Genomic DNA, 22473 nt, shown 5'->3' on the forward strand with positions numbered 1-22473 from the left:
TTATGGTAAAGTCATCAGTGAGCTATAAATTCCCGGGAGGAATACTGTCTGTTTCAAAAGCATACACTCCTCCTCTCATGCTCCACGATCCTTCCATTCTCAACTTTTCAAAGTAAAATATCTAGAATGTCACTATAACTCAATATAATATCCCAACAGTTTTAAAAAGCTATCAAGAGAAGGAAAAACATTTTCATTAAATTCTCAAGTTTAAAATTGTTTGGGTCTACTTTTTCAGAGTTGTCTCTGCCTCAATGTTGGGTCTCACTGGGTTTATGTACAATTGTGATAACCTGGTTGGCTGACTGCTGCCTTGAAGCTTCGCTTCTGGACACTAAGTTCAGGGTGGAAAATGATGATGTACACTCACTTTCGGCATGTACAGCACATTCTGAGGGCCATGGACACACTTGGCTTCCTGGGGATTTTAAGTGTGGTAATTTGTGTGATCAGGGCAAGAAGGCAGGGGTAGCTCCCAGACTCATAAGCCAAACATCCCAGCTGGCAATTACTTCTAGTTTAATGTCAGTTCAGCTTTTAGGTGTTTTTATTTGGTTTGGTGTTGATCCACTCAACATCATCACAGACTACGACGTATATAAGACAATGAACCCCAAGTTCTCACATGTGACATTACAGATCTCAAAATCATCTGTCCCTCGGAATAGAACAATCTTCTTATGGTCACATGCACTGTTTATGCCATCAAGACTTGGGGTGTCCCAGAGAATTTTAATGAAGCTAAGTCCACTGGATTCACTATATACACAATGTGTAGAGTATGGCTAGCATTCGTTCCAATTGTTTTTGGCACTGCCCAGGCAGCTGGTAGATAATTTTAAGGAGGAAGGAAAAAAACCACAGAGGGAACTCATCCTACAAGATGCTAAATAAACAGAGTAATAAAAACAATATAGTAGAAACAAAAAAAGAACACATGAATTCAGAACCAGATTGAAGAATATTAGTCTTATTGATATTTGAACAAGGCAACACTATATATCAATATGTAGATTCAAGGGCATGCAGTTGGGATCCACCAAATGCTCTGCAGAAGGACGGGCAGTCTCCTCCTGTGCTATTAACTGCCTCTGAAAACCCACTCGAGGGTCAGCCATGGGTTGGCTCTTAATCAATGGTACACAATAACATATCCATAAGGAATCAAATAAGATAGGTTCATTAGTCGATGATACTTGGAAAACTAGATTAGACCAGCACCTAACAACTACTTATGGGAACTCTGGTGGCTTAGTGGTAAGGAAGTGTGATGCCAATGCAAAAGTATGTGGTTTGAATTCATCAGCTGCTCCACAGGAGAAAGAGAGAATCTCTTCCCATAGCATCAGCTATGGGTCAGTTCTGACTCAATGATGTACAACAACAATTACTATTTAATCAAGACTCAAATGCAGTTATCTAAATGACCAATATTTTCTGCTCAAATGCTTAAGTTGCAGAGAGAAAGAAAATACCCCTGGGCACACCATCAACAATTTCACTCCTCTCCCAGGACTCATGCTTTCCTGGGGGAACTTATCTCTAAATGGAGCCCAGGCGGCCTAGTGCGCAGTATTATCAGGGTGCTAACCCTAAACGACGGCAGTTCAAATCCACCAGCTGCTCCCCAGGAGAGGGGAGGGCGGGCTCATCTGGTAAAGTTTTACGTCCTGGAAGCCTCATGGGTGGTCACTATGGGTTAGAACTGACGTAGGTACCGCTGGTGCTTTGAGTTTTTATGATTGTTACCTGTGAGTAATTAAGGGAAGTTTTACAATACTGACCTTGCAGAGCTCCTCAGGTCTTTAAATTCTATATTGAGAAGAGGCAAGAAATTGCTTTTACAGAATGGGCAGGTTGTATTCAAATTGGAGTCATCGGCAGTCCAACCAGCCATGATTTCTTCATCATAAACCAGAGCTCCACAAGCTCTACACTGTGAGCAGCTCGACATCAACACCTAAGAACACAAAAATGCAGAGCATGAGAACATCCGTGGTGGAAATTACCACCCCGGGCGGCACAAATGGGTAAGCACTTGATCATTAACCAAAAGGCGCAGGCAGTGTGAACACACCCACAGGTGCCTCTGACCAGCGTGCTTCCCACCAGCCAGTGCTTCAGACACTTCTCTGCAAATGTGGAATCAGACTGTGTCACAAGTGACTTGTTATTAGCTAACAACAGAAGGAAAACGGAATCTCAACACAATATTCTCCTAAACAGATTTCCTGTCCTGGTAATCAAATTTGGAATTAACAGGGCCTGCTGTAGGCAAAAATTATAGCTCACTGGTTTCCTTACACAGAGACTAAGCAAATTTAAAAAAAAAATATTCTTTCCACAAAGGTGTCATGGAATTAAATACCATTCTAAAATAATACCAATGAAGGAATTTTTCTTTTACTTTTCAAACAGAAGAGCAAACTGGGGGGGAGGGGAGGGCAGGGGAGAAAAGTGCAACAATGAATGAATGAATGGAAATCCAAACTCTCTGTAAATGTTCATTAAAATTAATAACATAAAAAATGTATATAAAAATATATTCTCACAGTCATTTTATTCTGGGAAGAATACAGAACTTTTACCTCCATTGCACAATTCTGATAGATGCTCGACATGCTAGTATTTTGGGAAGAACCATGCTCTGATTTTTCAAAGTCCTGCCCTTTTAATCCTCTTGGATATAGAACATCACCTGTTGAGAGTAAAAGACATGGCTAGTATTAAAAATATCAGATTATCTAAACAAATGTGGTTTAGTGTGTTGTACTGTGGAAAGAAGGTGAACTGAGTAAACGTGCAAACACTGAAGGAAGACAAGTCGCTCTCTGTACCTGTGGAGTAATGCAGTTTGCCCACGTCTCCGCTGCTGCTGCTGCTGCCCAGGCTCGTGGTGCTCTGGGTGAGCTCACTGGAGCCCATACCCACGTTAGGCTCTCCCAAAATATGGTCTTCTAGGCCGGCTGGGAAGCTGTAATCTCTACTTGGTTCCTCCTTGAATTAAAAAAGAATAAAACCACACGCATGAGTAACATGCTCTTAATAAACTCTTTTGTAATACTTAAACCACTGTCACAGTATTTCTCAAAATCACAAATTCTTATCACTATTATCTGGAATTCATCTTCTAGACCCAAGCACGCATTCAAGCAATGTCTTCGTAGTGAAGATTTCTGTTGTGTTTGTGGTGCAAGTTTAGGATGCTGGTATCAGGTGCTGCAGAGCCAGCTACGGCTCATCCTTTTCCGAGCATGTCGTTTTCCAAGGCCTGGTGCCTCCTGACAACAGGCCCAAAGTATGTGAGAAGACCTTTCATTACCTTTGCCTCTAAGGAGCACTCACCCTGGCTGCACTGCCCCCCAGACAGCTCTGTTCTTTCGGCCATCCAGGTTATGTTCACTATTCTTCAACAACATCACATCTCAAACATCACAATTCTTCCTCGGTCTTCCTTATCTGTAGGCCAACTTTCACATGCATATGAAGCAAAGGAAAATACCAAGCCTTGGGTCCGGCCAACTTTAAACTGACATCCTTGTTCTTGTTCTTTAGCCTTTTCAAGAGGTCCCTGACAGTCCATTTGTCCAAAGCAATGCTGATTAGATACAAATGAAGCCAGATCACTGATAACTTCAATCTCTTTTTCCATCATGATGCTGCCTGTTGGTCAACTGGCGAGGACTTTAGTTTCCTTGATGTTGAGCTATAGTCCACATTGAAAACTACAGTCCTCGATTTTCCTCACATTTTTGCAAGCAAAGTTGCGTCCTTTTCACAATGTAGTTTGTTGATGAGTCTTCTTCCAACCCCAATGTCATATTCTTCTTCATATGGTCCAGCTTCTTGAAGGATGTGCTCAACATACAGCCTGAACAGGTATGGAGAAAAGGTATAAAGCACACACTCATCTTTCCTGATTCTAAACCACACAGCACCCCCTTGTTCAGTTCAAATGACTGCTTCCTGTTTCAGGACTCCTTGTTTGCCCTCACACTGCTTTGCTGGAACCAATTCATAGCTGCCCTCTAGGGGGTTTCTGAGGGGATATATTGAATGGGAGGAGACTTCCCGTCTTTCTCTGGTAAAATCGCTGGTGAACTGAAACTGTGTCAAGCCCTGAAGTGTGTGCAAGGCTCTATGGACTATGCTCCTGTGCTCCCTGCCTCAGTAAAACAAAGGAACTCTAGGAGCTCAAAATCTCATCAACGGTCCTTGTACAAATAGTGTTTTATATTCAGATAGCCAGATTCTAATATTGGCTCTTCAATTACTTCAGCGAGCTCAAGTGTCTCAAATATCCACTTAGAACATTATGTGACACTCATCATCTCCTTGTGAAGAGATCTCTCCAGCCAAGAGTCCTACATAAATTTCTAACAGTGAAGAGGGTCGCTGACTCCTAACTCCTGTGTTGCTCAAGTGCCAATAGCAAACATTCAGAGATAATTGTCTTTTCTATTATACATGTGGTATATAAATGTTATGAACATAAAGATGAAATCAATTACTTTTTTTTCAATAAAACTAGTTCATTTGCTTCACCTCTATTTTCCTAAAATGATCTAATGATTAATTGTCCTTACAATTTTGTACTTCCTTTTTACTGATGTCCTTTATAGAGGACACACAGAGCAGAATATATACCAATTCAACAACTTCTACACATGAAATTCAGTGCCAGTATGTTCTCAGAGTTGGGCAACCATTCTCACCGCTTTCTGAGCTCTTCCTCCTCCATTAACATAAACTCTCGGGCCCCTAAGTTGCCTAGTTGCTGGTGTCAGTTTGATTCATATATAGAAAAGACCTTAAGAGACCACACTGCTCAAGTACAGTAAGTTATGGCTTAGCTTTGAGAGTTCACAATGATTTTTAAAAGAATTTTTTAAGCACACAGTAGTGAAATGTATTAAACTGCAGAGTAAACTCCATACATATAAAAAAGGTAAGTTACTTAAACCTGCTCAAGGGTCAGCTATGAGTTGGTTCCGACTTGATGCCATAATAACAGATGTGACCCCATGAGAGAGCAGCATTGTCCTAGAGGGTCTCTGAAGCTGTAATTTTTTTTTCCTTTTTTAAAAAATTTGTACGCGCGTGTGTATCGTCGAATCAGATCTGACTGGCACAGAAAGAGACTGCCCCTCCTTCTTACAGCAGAGCATCTGGTAGATTCGAACCACGTGCCTCTGGGATTGCAGTGCAGAGGCTGTAATCTTTATGAAGCAGATCGCCACATCATTCCCTCGCGGAGCAGCTAATGGAATCAAAGCATGGGCCTTCGGTTAGCAGCTGACACTGAACCACTGTTGCGTATATGAGCTACAGCCTAACCATCTTTGCTTTTAAGGAGTACTCTGGCTGTACTTCGTACAAGACAGATCTGTAAAGACACTAAAAGTACTCACATAGTGACAGTTCACTCCGTCAACAGAGCAGCATTACTAGTAAGATTCAAATACTGTCAGTGTTTTCAAATAAATAAGCCTAATGATTTAATAGAGACTGATAAGTAGTTACATACAAAGTCCTAATAGCACGTGGTTAAATGCTCATTTGGTAACCAAAAGATTGACTGTTTAAAACCACCAGATGTTCTGGGACAGTCTGCTTTTGCAAAGACTGTTGTTGTTGTTAGGTGCTATCAAGATGAGTATGATTCATCTGTCAAGTTGAGTACGATTCATAAGACACTAAGAACAAAAGGAGCTGAACTCTGTTGTAGCCTCACAATTCCTGACACACAAGAGCTGTAGTGTTAAAAAAAGAAAAAAAAACCCCAGCTGTTGGAGAAGAGCACTGAACATCCCAGATGGCCAAGAGAACAAACAGATATGTCTTGGAGACGGTATAGCCATCGTGATCGTGAGGCTTTACTTCACATACTTTGGATGTTGCTAGGAGGGGCTATTCCTTGGAGAAGGACATGATGCTGGGAAGGGTGGAGGGTCAGCAGAGGAGAAGACCCTCAACCAGATGGACTGCCATGGTTGACTGCCACGATGGACTGCAAAGATTACGGCCTTGCAAATCCTGCTGACATTAGACTCTGCCCTACAGTGTAACTATGATTTGGAATCAATGTGGCAGCAATGAATTACAATACTGTTTAAAGTGTGTGATATTTTCTTTCTTGGGTATCCCAGTGGTAAGGACTTGCACTGCCAAAGAGAAGGCATACAGTTGGAATCCATTCAGTAGCTGTTCCATGATAGGAAGATAGGCAATCTCCTCCTTTGCAATGTACAGGCTGTGAAAAACCACTGGGGGTCAGCTATGAGTGGGTTACAACTTGACAGCACAAAACAATAACACGGATGTTCAAGTTGAGGCACAGTCTGAAGGGCACTGACTGTCCTGCTGACCCAAAGGCCATTCATCTCCAGTGGTTCCAATTCACCAGTCACAAGAGGTCTTCAATAGTAGTTCACTGAAAGGAGAGAAAAACAGACAAAACACTTCAATATCAGAACACACACAGGACTTTCTTACCTCATCATCGGAGTAGCTGTAGACCGATGTTACGGCTTCCCACACTTTACCAGCGGCTGAGGCGGCTTGTTTCATACTAACTTTGAGGACGTTGATCTTGGGCCCTGAGAGTATATTATCCAGCTTTAGCCCCGACAACGAGTTTACCACAGACCCCAAAGAGCCGTGTGGCGAGGAACGCACCAGCGCTGACAAAGAAGTCGAACGCTCTTTGTAAGATCGAGAGGGAGTCTGCGCTTTAAAATGCCCAGTGAAGGTTTTAGACCTGGACACCGTGGGAGGACTCTTTCCACCCTTGGGCTTTTCCTGGGTTGGCGGGCCATGATCTAAAGGTAGACTTGATCTCCTCTCTAAAGGGTGAATAAACGCAGGGCTGGGGGCAGGCTCCTTGTGTCCTTTTCCATGTAACTCCATACTAGAAGACTTGTTGCCCAGGGGACTTTTAAGGTTCATATAGCTTTCAATTTCATCGGCGAGATTACGTGCAATAGTTGGTGAAAATGCTTTCTCTTCCGAATCAGGAGTTTTGTTGCCTGTACATTCGGTGGCAAAGAGAGACAGAGGATCCAGCCCCTTTTCAACATCTTCCCTTTCCACAGCTTTAGCCATGCTGTAGACATTGCTTCTCTTACTTACTGGATCTTTGTGTCCTGCCTTCAAGTCTCTGCTCTGGTTACTGTTGCCGTCTTCCTGGGAACTGTCACAGGCATCCTGTGTCGTGGTAGTTTTAGCTACATTATCATCAGCTGCAGGCTCCAGGAGCTCCTGACTCTCCTCGAGCATCTCTAACACCGGAGAGGACCTATGCTCTGACTCCCAAGTGCTTTCGGACACATGGGCTCGCGGGTCAGCTACAGGACAGCTAGCGGGCTCAAAGCTCTGGGGTTTTGGGCTGTGGAGTGGAGAAGTCTTAGGACCCGTCAAGGCTGCTGTCAGAATCTTGGCATCTGCTCCCAGCATGATGGCCACCTCGCTCGAATTCAAATCCATGCTGCTCTTCTTATGCAACATGCCTGCTCGACTTTCAGAACTAAAACTACAACTCCTCTCTGAAAAATGCTTTTGCCTTTTTTCTCCTCGATCACCGGTCTTTTTAAGATTAGTACCATCATCAAACACTACTTCTTCCACTGGATCTGGAGAAGATAACATCACACTTGATGTACTGTCTGAAAAAGAAAGTCAAATAAGAAAAAATTAGCCTCTATACACATGCTCGGAGTCAGACTCGGAAGTAACAAAAATATGAAGAAGTATAGAAAAGGCTATTCAATCCTGCCTCTTAAAGTTAATGAACCTTTTAACGTATATAGCTGCCTTTCAACCTCTATTTATATGTATACACATTTAAAAATAGATGGCTCATGCAGTGTAGGTGGCCATCGCTGAAGCGGCAGCGGCCAAAATGAAGTTCAATCCTTTTGTGACTTCTGACCGGAGCAAAAACCGTAAAAGGCACTTCAATGCACCCTCTCACGTTCGAAGGAAGATTATGTCTTCTCCTCTGTCCAAGGAGCTGAGGCAGAAATACAACGTGCGGTCCATACCCATCCGAAAGGATGATGAAGTTCAGGTTGTACGAGGGCACTATAAAGGTCAGCAAATTGGCAAAGTAGTTCAGGTTTACAGGAAGAAATATGTCATCTACATTGAACGAGTGCAGTGAGAAAAAGCTAATGGCACAACGGTCCATGTGGGCATTCACCCTAGCAAGGTGGTTATCACTAAGCTAAAACTGGATAAAGACAGAAAAAAGATCCTTGAACGTAAAGCTAAATCTCGCCAAGTTGGAAAAGAAAAGGGCAAATATAAGGAAGAAACAATTGAGAAGATGCAGGAGTAAAATACTAACACAACTTCATTAAAAACTGAAAATGTAGAGGCTTTTATTATTGTGTGGTGTGTTGAAACCCTATCTAGTTCCTGCCTTGCCTCTAGATTTGGAAAGGGAAGTTCAGGAAATACTGGCTATATGTAGGCTGGCCCCACTCCTATCTTGTATGCTTGATTCCGCTAATGAAAAATAACTGACTGCACCAAGCTTGGTAGAATAGTCATTTATGTGTTTTTTTTGTTTTGTTTTTTGTTTGTTTTTTTTCTATAATTGTATTTTATTGATTTTCATAAACATTTACAGAGAAAAAAAAATAAAAATAGATGGCTCATGCAGTGTATGTTGTAGATATATGTATTGTTGACAAAAATGCATATTCATCAATGAAATTAGGGCTATGTCCTTTAACATCTTAAGATGTAGGCGCCTGCAAAGACAGGGCAATGGTGGGTATAATTAAATGAGGATTAAGTTTATAAAATACAATGTATGGAAATGATTGTATGGAACACCAATGTGAATAAAGGAAAGTGTGAAAAACAATGTATACAAATTTTGTATGCAAACCAATATAAAATAATTTTAAAAAAAAATTTTGAACTAAATTTCTTAAAAAATACATTCTCAGCTAAATTATTGTTGTTAGATGCTCCCAAGTCAACTATGACTCACAGAGACCCCACAAACAAACGATCACATCTCTCTTGAAGGTCATCTATCTTGTTGAGGACTCTTATTTTTGCTTTCATGTATTCAAGTCAACAAATATTCACCAGGAATTTTGGATGGATCCTGTATTTCCTATAAGCAAACCTCAGTGCTCGAAAAGAAAAGAGCTGTTTCAAAGTAAAAGAGTTCAGGAAAGAATGGCAAATTTTAAGATGGCTAATAAAACCTGAGAAGTAAACAATTTTCAGATATATTTATCCCTTGAATAAATAATCTGAACGCCAAGCAGTACCATCATGTGAGGGAGCAGGAACACTGGTGAGCAACCAGACGTCAGTCCTCAAAGGAGGCAGCTACGGCAGATCAAAGGGCATCAAATACGTCAGTAGACTCAGTTTTGGAGGAAATAAAGTTGCTTTTTACACTTTGCCTCTATACAATTTCTCTCCTCTCCAAGACCAAAACCACTTCTTATTTGATCCATTCTTATTTAGGAGTAGAATTCATTTTTTTTAGACGTGCAATGATCTGGGAGCCTTAAGGGGAAATGCTGCACTTCACACTTCATGTTTTCTATTTGGCTTTTGTTTTTTTTTTGTTTGTTTTAATCTTCCAAATTAATTTCCAGGTTCTTTAGATATATTTTAAATTTTTTTTGGGGGGGGGGGATTAAATGGGTCTATTTTACAACTCCAAAAGCTGTACCTGCTTTGAAAGCATTTATTGGAATTTGAGAAAAAGACCTTTTTAAATATGTATGGATCTCTCCGTTTCCAGGAACTTGGTAGTGCACTTTGTTCAATCTTACTACACTAGCAAAAATCCCTTAGTACCTCATATGTGCTTAGAGAACAAGCTGTCCCAGACTGAGATGAAATATGGAAACCAGCGGAACAAAAAGGGAAGGAAACCAACGAGGGCGGACCCTACAGTTTCATATTCTTAGAAGATAAAGACACACGGATGAAGACTTGGCCCTCCTTTCCTCCTCAACACCTTGGGGGAAGAATGAAATCTAGAACATAGATATTAATTCTCTCCCCTAAATTCCTTCAGTTTCCCCTCTTTAGCACCACCAAGAAAATATAAACTGAACTCTGCATCAATACAAAAAGAAAAGACCTTCAGAGCACAGAACTATCTTCACACGGATTGTAAAGTCATATAAAACATAAAAAAAGCTACATTTATATAGAGAGCTGACTCTGAAGAAGTGAACTGCAGACACTGCACTTTCCTTTAAAAATCACTTATCACAGGTTCAAGTCTCTTTCACCTGCTACAGTGACGAAGAGGAATGATGGAAAACAGGTATAAAGACAAGTAACTCAACACCCGAAGGAGCCTTAGTGTAAAAAAATTCACCTAGTTTTAGACAGAAATGTTGACACCACTTTAGTTCAATTCTGGGATTTCCACTCATTTCTGATTCTTGTGCATGTCCACCACCATTATCTAAATCATTTAATGTCACCAGACAAACACACACACCCCAAAAATACACAGACTCACCCGAATCCACCAGATGCTCTGCTGGAGAAGGAGTGATAATCTCCTCCTGTACCAGTCAGATCCGATTTGACAGTACACACACACACACACACAAAAAAAAAAATAATAATTTTTTAAAAAAATACCAAGCTCAAAACATACAGACTCACCAATGCTATTTTTCCTGTTGCTGGTATCAAATACACCAGAGGGAACTTTCACAATACTGCCACCCCACACAGGAGGTTCCACGGGACTCTGGGACTCTGGACTAGTTTGTGAATGCTTTGTCCCGAGAGTAGGGATATCACATACATCTGGAATAAAACATTTAGATATTACCATTTCTACTTTGCCAACATGAAGAGAGATTCCCCCCGACCCCGTCAAGTTAGAGGGTAATGCACAATTATTTTATTATTGAGTTACCTCCTGCCACAAAAGCTACCAGTACTAACTGAAAGAAATGCTTTATTTCAGTATTCTATCATCCCAACGTAAGCATTCTTAGGTGAAATGACTGAAGTTCTGGCCTTTAGTTACAGTCCCCAATGCTTGGCAACTAGCAGAGGACTTGCTTCTATAATCTCTGCAGCAGAGTGCCAGCGTCAGAGAAAGTGCACCTCGGCGTGAGAGAATAGAGAGGCGATCTGACTGCCATGAAGCCATGCCCTTCATGTTATCAGGTTGGAATCAACTCAGTGACAATGGGTTTGGGTGTTCTGGGCTTGGAATCCCACTGTGATAACGCAAAGTGGAGTCCATGCTTTGTCCACAGACTAGCGACAGAATTTTATCAAAACGAATGCTTCAGCTGGGCTGCTGTTTCCTTCAAAGCACAGTCTTTAAGAGTCTCTCCAACTTCAAAATTTAGAAGCTACTAAAGACAACTTTAGGGAGCTCTGATGGTCTAGTGTTAAGAAGCTGTGCTGCCATCCCAGAGGCATGAGGTTCAAATCCACCAGCTGCTCCATGGAAGAAAGATGGGTATTCTCCCGTGCAATTTACTGCCTCTGAAAACCTGCTGGAGAGTCAGCTATGGGCTGGCTCCAACTCCCCAGCACACAACAACAAAGAAGACAATTTTGTATAACAGTATATAGTATCTTGCATTTTTTGGCAGGTTATCGCCAAAAGGACCAAAAAAAGGTAACGTTTAAATAACACAGGCATTTATTTGTCCAAGCAAAGCTGGTATATTTCAGTCCTTCACCTTCTGTTTGCATTTTTGTTTTGGTGGCCAACTCTCCTGCTACTTGCTCTTCAGACACATGAATTTCCGCATCATCCTTTATAAGTTCATCCTTAGACCCATAGCCTTGGTCAGACTGACCCCCTGTTAAGAAAAATGCAAGTTCACACATAAATATTGTCAAATACTTACAATCCACCTGTAAAATATCAAAAGGAAATGCCACTGATCTACACCACAATTAAGCTTGGAGAAAGGAAGACAAGAGAAGCCCACAAAGCACACAGCGCATTTTAAACAAAAAGAAGCAAAGAACAGTAGAAACAAAAACATCCAAGACTAAAGACCACGGCACATTTGGAGGCATTACCCTGTAATTTCTTGTTCTGTGAATAAAGGTACTTAGACAAGATACTTTATAAAGTCTCTAAGAGACGAGTTTCTATGGCATGCTACCTGCTATGTATGAAAGACAGAGAAATAAAGCACACATATCAGTTTACTGTATGCAAAACAAATGTAGGACTTATTAGCCAAAACCCAATAAAATTGTTTAACTATAAGGGAGTGCAGGGTAGAAGGAATAACAGAGGGAAGAAATGTTTCTAAGTATGATTTTTGGTAATGCTTTTAGTTTTGGGAGTGTATTAATTTCTACATATTAAAACGTAATTGACAAAAATGGGAAATAGGGCTAAAGATGAAAGTACATTAATTCAGTTCTTCTGCATATGGCAATTTCCTCCCACACGATTAATTCACTGCCTCTGAAAGCCTGCGGGAAGTGTCAGCTATGGGCCAGCTCCAACCCCATGGTACAGAACACCACTCCTACCACCATCAGACTTCACAGGAACAACATAAGCACAGTGAAAAGGACTGGCTACAGAAGAAACCCAGGGGCCTTTTGAACACAGTATTTGGAGTACGCCTACTAGGCAGAGGTATACAGAATCAAACCCTGAAAGCTTTTGTAGGTTTTATTCTCACGGGGAATTAATTACAGCAATTAGAAAATTCTTTTATATGGACCACAGTACTAATTAAATGAATAAATGTAATGATATACCGGAGCCATGACTCAACATGACTTTAAGAGAGACTTTATGAAAAGGAGTAGAAAAAACAAAACTCTGTGGGTGCTGGAATAGAACTGGAGGTATTTCTGAAATATGCAGACATACATATTTTCTAACTCTATAGAATCTAGAAACATTAGTACCCTGGTAACAATAGGCCTAAGTAGAGCCCACGTTTTCATTTCAAGAATCTACTTGCTATTCAAAGGGAGCTGAGATCCCTGACGAACTGGCTGGTTCCAGCAGAGAAGGTCTATGATGAGTTAGGGCTATGGACGCCATGCCAGGAAGAAACTGCTCACAAACATCACAAGGGCATGTCAAAGGGCCAGAGCGCCGCTGCAACTACGGCAGATTTGGAAAATCACCACTTCTGCAACCATCATAGTAAAAGATTACATCAGACAAGAGTCATCAAAAAATACTAATTTTAAGGAGAAATGGTGATAAGAAAGAGAAGAATCTTGCTTGGTCTGAGAGGGTCTCCTTACAGACTGCTTATTGCCCGCAATGTGAGGGATAGTAATGACACACAGGCACCATTGTTACCTAGTGCTCAGAATTATTATCACAAGTGTATTGGGGGAGGTGAGATTATGCACCTCTGGAATATGATCATGAGAACGATGTATCACTGTGCGGTACAGCTACCAATGCAAAACCTAATAATCACAAGAAAACACCAGGCAACCCCGGGCTGTGGGACAAGATGGAGAAGAATGGAATTCTTCAAAATAGTTCAAAGTCAAAGAAAGGCTGAGAAATTGGGCCAGGTTAAAAGAGACTAAAGGAAGAGGAGTAAAGTATTGCAAAAGGTATTGGAAAACTGACAAAATGAAAATGCTGATTGTAGATTAGTGGATCATATCAGTGTTTCCCTAAATTCAGTAACTATGCTGTGGTTACATTAAGAGAAAAATGCTACTGAAACATTAACAGATTTAAAAAATTTGAGGGGAGGAGGGCATAAAGTATGTCATTTGCTCTCAAATAAGATTAAGAAAATATAATGCCTGGATTAAAGGCAAGAAACAAAGAAGCAAATCTGGATAGAGGACACTTGCAAGTTCTCTGCAATAACCTTGCAATTTCCCCCTAAATTTTAAATTATTTCAGGCAAAGTTCTGAAGAAGTCTGTTTTGACTTTAAAGTGCTAGAATCCAAAATTGGAAGTAAGGCCAGTTTCCAGAGAATCAGATGTCAATGAGATATTACGAAAGTAAGTATGCAGAACCTTCCAGCTTCTACACTTATCTCACTTGGTACTCACAGGCTGCACATGCCACCTAACAAAAGAATTAATTTTTAAATATTGTTTTTCAGAATAAACTTGATTATAGTATATTTTAAAGCTCCGTACAGGAAATCTGTTATGTTGTTTATTGTTTGTTTAAAAAAGGTGCCACAAAATGCAAACTGAGCTGGATACTAGGTGATCTTTAGACCCAGTTATGTCCCTAAGGTGCTGATTCAATATCAGGTACCACATGAGAAGATTCTAGGAAACAATCTTTAATGAAAAAAGCAACTCAAGTATGTAAGTCGGAAGTTTCCCAAAGTGTCCAGTGATATCACTCGAAACCCTACAGAGACACATAATCCCCACATCTTCAAGATCCGGCCTTTAGTCAATTAAACTGCAGTAAAAAAGAAGTACGTGAAAAAACAAAAACAATCAGAAGGTTCCCCCTCAACTACTGGAGTCTTTTTGCAAATCCCCAGAATGCCCAGGGAATCATTTTCCCATTAAAGGACCATCCTGCCTGTATATAATAAGACAAGCTTTAAATCTAGGTGCTTGCTATTATTATTTTTGGCAAACTACTTTCAGGATGAAAAGTCATCTTCCTGGTTTTTCATAAATGAAACCCATTTCTCCTGTAAGTATCAGAGACACAAATATATAGGAAGTAAAAGTCCATCTAGAAGATAAGGTAGCACAGGGAAGAGAGCTGTTCCATTCAGGTGATAGCAACTGATGTCAAACAGAGAGAAATTGTTGGCTGCAAAACTAATTTGTTGTGTAAAACTTTTTTCAAACTACAATGAAATAAGAAGAGTAAAAAAAAATGAGAGTCAATAAAAATTCTTACTTGCTCATTTAATTTATAAATAATAGTAACTCAAAAGTCCTGATTTACATGTGCTTATGGGAAAGTAATTTTAAACACAAGAATTTCATGGACCAATTTTAAAAAGCGAAAACCAGCTGACCCGCTTTTTATCAAACAGTAAAGTCTGTAATAATCGTAACATTATTTGACACTGATGCTACAACTAACCTCAAAATAAGAATTATAACATGATAAAAAAAAGAATTATAACATGATATAATATATGGTTCCAATGCAATTAACAAATATGCTTTGCAAATGATCATAAAATGTTAAATGGGATAGTTACAGTAGATATATATGATTATACTTAGAGTAAGAAAAGCGAAAGAAAGAAAAAAACAATGAAAATGGTTTTCTACTTGTAACAGTACTTTAAAAATACAGCATAAGGTCTCCTCCCCGCCCCCTTGTATTGTCAGCAAAATTTAACCTAATAAATGGGAAATTACCTGAAGTGGTTAACATTCAAGGGCAGAATTAATGCACACGTGTATCCATGGCTTCACATCATACACGTCTGTCTGCACCCCACACCATGACAGCCAAGGACAAATGCAGCACCAAGAAACAGCACAGAGCAAAAAGCAGAGCAACAAAGAGCAGAGAAAAGGAAACTTCAGTCATCGAGACAAGGTCATCAGAAGCAGCATAGGAATTAGACTCAGAATTCTTTTTCAAGGGGGGAAAAAAGCTTAAGATATTAACAACAACACAACACCACAAGAAGGATGTGCGACATGCAGCTGCCTGATGTGCTGCTTTGACACGAACGTGCTTCTTCTAACTTCAGAGGACAAGTTATGCCCACAGGTACGCACAGGGGAAAAATAGCTTCTGGAGCGGCTCAGAAGAGTCATTTACATTAACAGCTATGTCAACAAATCGTTTCCTCAATGTGTATGACTTATTTCCTACTTCTTTAATATTCATAATCTCAGAGCTTTAAGATAATTTTCTATTGGGGGGGAAGATTTGTACATTTTGTCATTAGCATTAAAGCTGATTATACCTTACAATTCTGAACGACAACGTCATACACTTCCACAAATTAATGAACAAAGCAGACTGTTTCAGAAGGATCACACTAGACAGAGCCTTGTGAATAGAGCTCCAAAGTTAATTTCACACCAGGAAATAAAGAGATGTGATCTCGGGTGAGGGGGACAATTTTCTCCCTTACTAATGTGGAGTATTTTCTAAATATTCATATCGCACAAACTCAAGAGAGAAAAGGTTTTGGGGGGTGGGGAAGAGAGAGAGAAGACTTAACATGAGAGTAAGTGAAGGGTTAGTAAAATGCAGATTTTAGTACCTGTGCTAGAGTGATTATCAGTGGAATCAAGCCTGATTAAGTCTCTGACGAAGACTGTACGCTCCCCACTGTTAGCATCGTTAGAACTATCCACGCTACCGTGGCTCACCGTGTCCCCATCACTTCCACCTGTGGCGTTCTGAGGGGCTAAAGATAAGGACAACAGTTCAATTAGCCATGCACTGACAACCTCGAAACTAAACATGAGTGACCCACACTTCATTTCAAGTGGCAGGACACTGTCTAAACTTCTGAAAGAAAAACACAAGCAAAAAAAAAAAATAAATTTGGATATAGGTCCAAAGTCAGAATCGACTCAGCGGCAATGAGCTTGGTTTTAAGCTGCCTCGAGAGGTGCAGGACATAAATCAACTAAAATGTTCTTGGTGGTTTTTTACTACAAATACTTTTAAGTTTAGATAGCAAGACTTATATGCCAAAAGTTATATGGTTAAGAAGGAAAGAACCTTTCCAATTACATGATTACCTGATATTGAGGAGACCTGTGGCTTCTGCACAGTCTTTTTGAGTGGCTGCCTAAACTGTGCCAAGCCACGGACCACATTCCGTATCTTCGTCCATAAGAAGATTCCACTGCGGGTACTGCTGGGCCATGAGCTCTCCAAAACCACCTAAATGCAAATATGAATGCTGATTAGGAGTAAGTATTTTCAAAAATTATACATACATACATTCATGCACACATGTGTGCGCGCACATACCCTCGTATATAATTATGTACTCGTATATAATTACTACTATGGCCTCAAAGAGAAGACAAAATAGTTTTGAGTAGCTAAAAAAATCTAATAAGTAGCATATATTACCTAATTTCAGGTCTACTTACCTTATTATAATAACCATAAGTAATGGCATTTGGCTTTATCTTAGCAGTTTTCATTTCAAATAAGACTCTCACTGCTAAAATTGGATGGCCCCACAGTCCACAAAGTTGCATTACTACTCGATAGCACACCTGACAAAAAAAGCACACCATGGATCAGTAGTTAGCACAGTCGTCTATGACTTAGGACGATGAGAGAAGTCCTGAGCCCCTTTCCAGACAACCCTGCCAAGGTACCTGGTCAGCACCTGAGTTTGGCTATCATGAACCCTCCAGAAAAGATCACACTGTAACATACAACCAGGTAATCTCAGTTAATATGCAACAGGAAAACTACCCACAATCCTTTCTGAATTCTCAGCATAGAAAATGATGAGATGTGTTGCTGGCATCCAGTAGGAAGAGGCCAGAGATACCGTCAAACATCCAGTAACATACAATAAGAAAGACTTCAAAACAGTTAAGCGTGTCAAAATACCAGTAACACTAACACTGTGAAAAATTCGATCTACATTTTAAGATGAAAAATCTGAAGGTTATGTCACTCATCCTAGGGACACAGATTCTAAGTGGAAACACACTTGCTAAAACCCCTTCTCCACTTGCTCCCCAAAGCTGAAGAAAGACAAAAGCGAAGTTGAATATTACTTTCTATGTATTAAGTTAAACAACCTGGTCGTACTCATGAAAAGGTCTCTCCTTCATTCCAGAGAAATAGTTTTGAAATACATATACTTTAAAAAAGAAGCAATAGATGCCGATTCTATGAAACAGATTAACAGTTTTACCTTTCTTGTTTAATGGAAAACATCTGGAAACACTTTAAAAGAAACTGAGATCTCATTTTTCCTAAAACTACAAAGCCAGAATTAGAAACAGTGACTTATTACACTTGCCTCATCCAGTGGGTCCACGTCTGTTTTCCTCATCTTAATAAGTACATCATATGCCTGCTGCAGAGCTCTGACCTTGGGATGAGAAACTCTGACATAGGCTGGGAGACAGATAAACCAGAGGCTGTAACAGTGACTGAATAGGCACTTGGCCCAATGAGGAGGGTTTGTATAACATCTCCTTGCCAACTTATGAGCTGTTTTTATCTCCTAAAAAGAAAAAGGAAATATTTACTAAAATATGATGATGGGAGGGAAAAGTAGGAAACACAAGCAACAATTGTAACATGTAACATCTGACCTACAAATCAAGCATTTCATCAGTTTTTAAGAAGTTTTCTTTGAACATGTATCTGACAGGAGCACTTTACACTACATTTGATGGCCAACAAGTTTCTCCAGAAAGACTAGAAATTCCTTGTTGAAACATCATCGATACTCATTAAAAAAAAAGGCACTTAACATACTGGATAGATGACAAGATTACTAAAACTATGGGTCTAAGATTTATCCCCTGCAAATTTATAAGCTCCTTCATCCCAATCCTAGCAAACGACCTTCTTCCCACTCTTCTCCCTGCTAAAACGTAATATGCTCTAGGCTTGTTTCCTTCCCAGATTTCCACTCTACAATCCTCAGCCACAGTCTGCGTGAATTCCTTTCAATGAGTGATTCCTGAAAAGAATGCCTATTCCTCCTCTGTAGACAAGATGGTCCTGAGAAAGACTGTGGAAGTGGATATCCCGCAGTCTGCTCTCTACCTCTGACTTCCATTCTAATCTAGGTGAGCAAGGGAAGAACCGTCACAAATAGTCTGACTCTCTCCATCAGATTTCTGAGGCTGTTATCTTACAGGAAGAGGCAGTCCATCTCTTCCCCTCAGAAGAGCTCCTGGATTCGAACCCTGACCTTTTTATTAGCAATCTAACACATCTGATTATCAGGAATGCCCAGAGGAATTCATAAGTTATTGTTGGTTAAATGTAGACTATATGTACTATGCTATTAGGGCTCCTTGGGACAGATGAGGTATTAAAATCACTTCCTAGTTCATTTAGCTACACAGACTCCCAGAAACCACAGCCTTTCAGATCAGTCAGGCTGCTATTGTGGGCTCTGCACCAGAGTCCTCCTCTCTGATATACTCTCAGTAATAAGATCCTGATGCACTCATGTCTCCTTGGAGCTATATTCTCCATGAGACATGGAGGTATATCTGGAAATGTATTATTTTACTTTTCTAAGATTTTAAAATATCTTTCCAAAAAGCCTGAGGGGAGAGTAATTATAATGCATATGCAATTTAGAAAGTGAGGAATAAAATGTTTCCATTTTAGAAGCTTGCACTTACTAAGTTAGTAACAGTAAAAATTAAAAAAAAAAAAAATTCTTTCGTTTCCTCCACAGAAAACACTGGTAGAAATGTAAGTGGTATGAAAATAAGAGACTATCTTTTTCACCCCTTCGGATTTGGGGCATTATCCCTAATTGGTAAAATGTGATCTGAGAATTTCGTTGTGGCACTTTCCATGTTTAAAGATCCCAGATATCTAGTATATCAGTATGTGTACAAAGAGTGTTTCATTTTAACCCACACCTAACTATTGCTTATAACTCTTTATAACTAAGTCAGAGTATAAAGCAAGATATATATGTTGTCATTATCTTAACTTAAAGTCCTTTAGATTTTAACATTTGGTAGAAAAGCACATTAATACTAGTCTTTAGGGAATGCAAATGAAAACAATGACATATCACTACACAATCACTAGAATAAAAAAAAGATAGTAGCAAGAATTGACAAGAATCTGGTGAAACTGGAACTCTCATGCACTGACAGGAGTAACAAAAAATGAAGCAATCACTTTGGAAAAAGTTTCACAGTTCTTGCATGTGCTAATTATTAAGTTATCAGGACACACACTTAGGTATATATCCAAGACAAGGGAAAACATATACCCACAACAAACATTTATATGCAAATGTTCATAGTAGGTAGTATAAAGCAAATGATCAAAAACCTAGAAACCATCAAATATACAGATCAAAAATTTTCATATATCCATATAGTGGAATATTATTCAGCAACAAAAAGAAAGGGATGATCTATGCCACAACATGAAAAGCTTTGCAAATGTGAAATAAAGTGAGACAGTCACAAAGGACCACACATCATACAATTCAACTGGAGCAAACATCAAGAATAGACAAACCAACAGAGAAGACAGAGGCCAGATCTGTTGTTTAGAGGGTCACTATGAGTTGCACTCAATTCAATGACGTCTATCAGTAACAACAAAGACAGAAAGTAGATTGGTGGCTTTTTAGGACTGGGAGGTGTTAACAGCTAGCTAAGTGGTAGAAGACTTTTTTGTAAGATGGTGAAAATGGTCTAGAATGAACTGTAGTACGGGTTACATAACTCTGATTTGCTAAAAGTCATTCAAGTGCACACTTCACATGGATGAATTGTATGGTATGTGATTTATATTTCAATAGTTTTCTTAAAAGTATATTTAATTCCCAACTACTTTCTTAACACATAAATATAAGCATTTATAAACTTCAGTCTCAATATGACAAGTAGGGTTCCAAGAAATCTATTCAGTAACAACCATAGCAGGTTTTGAAATGGCTGCGACTGGAGAGAATTCTAATCTTTGAATTGTATATTACACATACACATTTCACATTCGAACATATTAAGACAAATAACATCTGACCTGTTTAGTTCTTTTAGCCATGAGAGCTGGACTGTTCGCAATGCTATTCCCTGCAGAGTGTCTACTAAAACAAAGTTTCAACTCCTGTGGTCTGTCAAAAAGCTTAAGGTCCAGTCTTGGAAAGTATTTGTAACTAAAATAAAAAGCAAAAATAGAACTGCTAGTTTAAAAAGCATTAACTCTTCATATTGTTTTAGTAGCTGTCACAATTTTCTAAGTCTCAAATAGTATCTAATATTATTTCACAAAATTTTTATATAGGAAAAATTACTTTTTAAAATATATAAGTAGATATAGTTAGAAGATACATAAGCTACTAAGTTAGAAACTTTGTCTTCTCTCAATCACCTTGGTTACTTTCAACCTGAAAGCAGAAAACTCTGATATCTTAATAGAGAAAGTAATCCTTTCAACAGAACTCACATTTTAAATGACAATTTACATTTTAAAAATAACCTTGTAACACAATGTAATTTTAAGGTTTTCTACATAAATTTAACTTGCCATTGGAATTTAAAAGGAAAGCTATCCATCATAATTTTAAGGGCACACCACAATTTAAATCAGGCCCCTAGGGTTGGACTTTTTTTGGTTGATCCATTTTTTGGGGGGGGTTGGTGTTTTATCTGGGGTTTTTTGTTTTTGTTAAGTTAAATATCTAATTAATATCTATGTTTATGAAAACATCTGATTCATTTCTTAGGATGAATATCCAAGAATAGAGCTTACTAGGGACTATGCTTATTAAGAATATAAAAAATTGTTATTGTAAAGTTTTATTTCCAAGAAGGTTATATTGTCATACACTCCAACTAGAAACACAGCCTATCCTGAACCTGAAAGCCTAGGCATAAAAATGTTCAGCCTTATTTTGGCTTATATTTCGTCAATTGCCAGAAAAGCTAAATTTCTTTTCATACTATTGATAATTTTTATTTCTTCTTTGAAATGGTTAATTATTTCTTTTGCTCTCTTTAATGCAGGAGATACTGCGTTTCTCATTTTGAATTTATCTTACTTGCAAACATGTATTTTGATTTAGAAAAAATCAAAAGGCAAAATAAAAATGAATTCTAGTCAATAGGAAATAAAAATTGTACTTAAGTCATTATATCAACAGTACTTAATAAAGCACCTTAAACTATACCTTGGTGAGATCATATATTAATTTTAGTTTTGAAAAACACTAATTTTCTATTCCTAGTGACCTTTAAGGTCTATTTTAAGAATACATACAGACTTTTAAAAAACTGTGAATATATGCAGACACAAATAACAAAGCAGTACAAACACATTTACAGAACTAAATCACAGTAAATGCATGCAATATGGTTACTGAAAATTATATGACACAATATAGTTAATAACATTTATGGTCAAGTCATTAAGAAAAAACATGTTACAAAGACTATACATGATGAAATCATGTTTAAGCATGATAAACATGTAGAAAAAGACAATACTATTTTTAAATTGTTAAAAATATTATATATAATACCACTATAATGACAGATTTCTGTTTTCTTTTTTTGAAGAAAAAGTTCTAAGTTTACTAGGCTATGTGTTATGACTCCAATCCAAGGTACTTTCTCAAGGTTGCTTCTATATCCTTCTGGACCTCAGTCTGTTGTAGAATGGGACTGATATCAGGGTTGGGGTAAGACCGAGAAAAGCTGGATAAATTACGTATACTGCATTGAAACAGATGAGGGAGAGAATAATTTAAAAGCTATACATGATAGGGTATTATAGTTATCACAAGAGTCCAGAATTAAAGGTGCATAGTGGAGTGTACCTGGGGTGGTGGGAGGGGTGCAGGGGGAC

General features: G+C 38.9%; 1 protein-coding gene across 1 annotated transcript in view; it reads right to left on the reverse strand.

The window, feature by feature from the left end:
• DENND4C (DENN/MADD domain containing 4C) overlaps nucleotides 1-22473 on the reverse strand; it is a 65435-nt gene that overhangs the window by 13130 nt on the left and 29832 nt on the right. Inside the window, exons 15-24 of the mRNA XM_006881280.1 lie at nucleotides 20650-20782; nucleotides 17930-18136; nucleotides 17037-17165; nucleotides 16677-16821; nucleotides 11703-11825; nucleotides 10656-10806; nucleotides 6496-7660; nucleotides 2838-2997; nucleotides 2589-2698; nucleotides 1785-1960 (exon numbers count right to left, since the gene is read on the reverse strand). Of these exons, the coding sequence (XP_006881342.1) occupies nucleotides 1785-1960; nucleotides 2589-2698; nucleotides 2838-2997; nucleotides 6496-7660; nucleotides 10656-10806; nucleotides 11703-11825; nucleotides 16677-16821; nucleotides 17037-17165; nucleotides 17930-18136; nucleotides 20650-20782 (2499 nt within the window). The remainder of the gene's footprint in view (nucleotides 1-1784; nucleotides 1961-2588; nucleotides 2699-2837; nucleotides 2998-6495; nucleotides 7661-10655; nucleotides 10807-11702; nucleotides 11826-16676; nucleotides 16822-17036; nucleotides 17166-17929; nucleotides 18137-20649; nucleotides 20783-22473) is intronic.

Source organism: Elephantulus edwardii, unplaced genomic scaffold, assembly GCF_000299155.1.
Source record: "Elephantulus edwardii isolate Elephantulus edwardi_28Jun2011 unplaced genomic scaffold, EleEdw1.0 scaffold00014, whole genome shotgun sequence".
Taxonomy (NCBI): domain Eukaryota; kingdom Metazoa; phylum Chordata; class Mammalia; order Macroscelidea; family Macroscelididae; genus Elephantulus; species Elephantulus edwardii.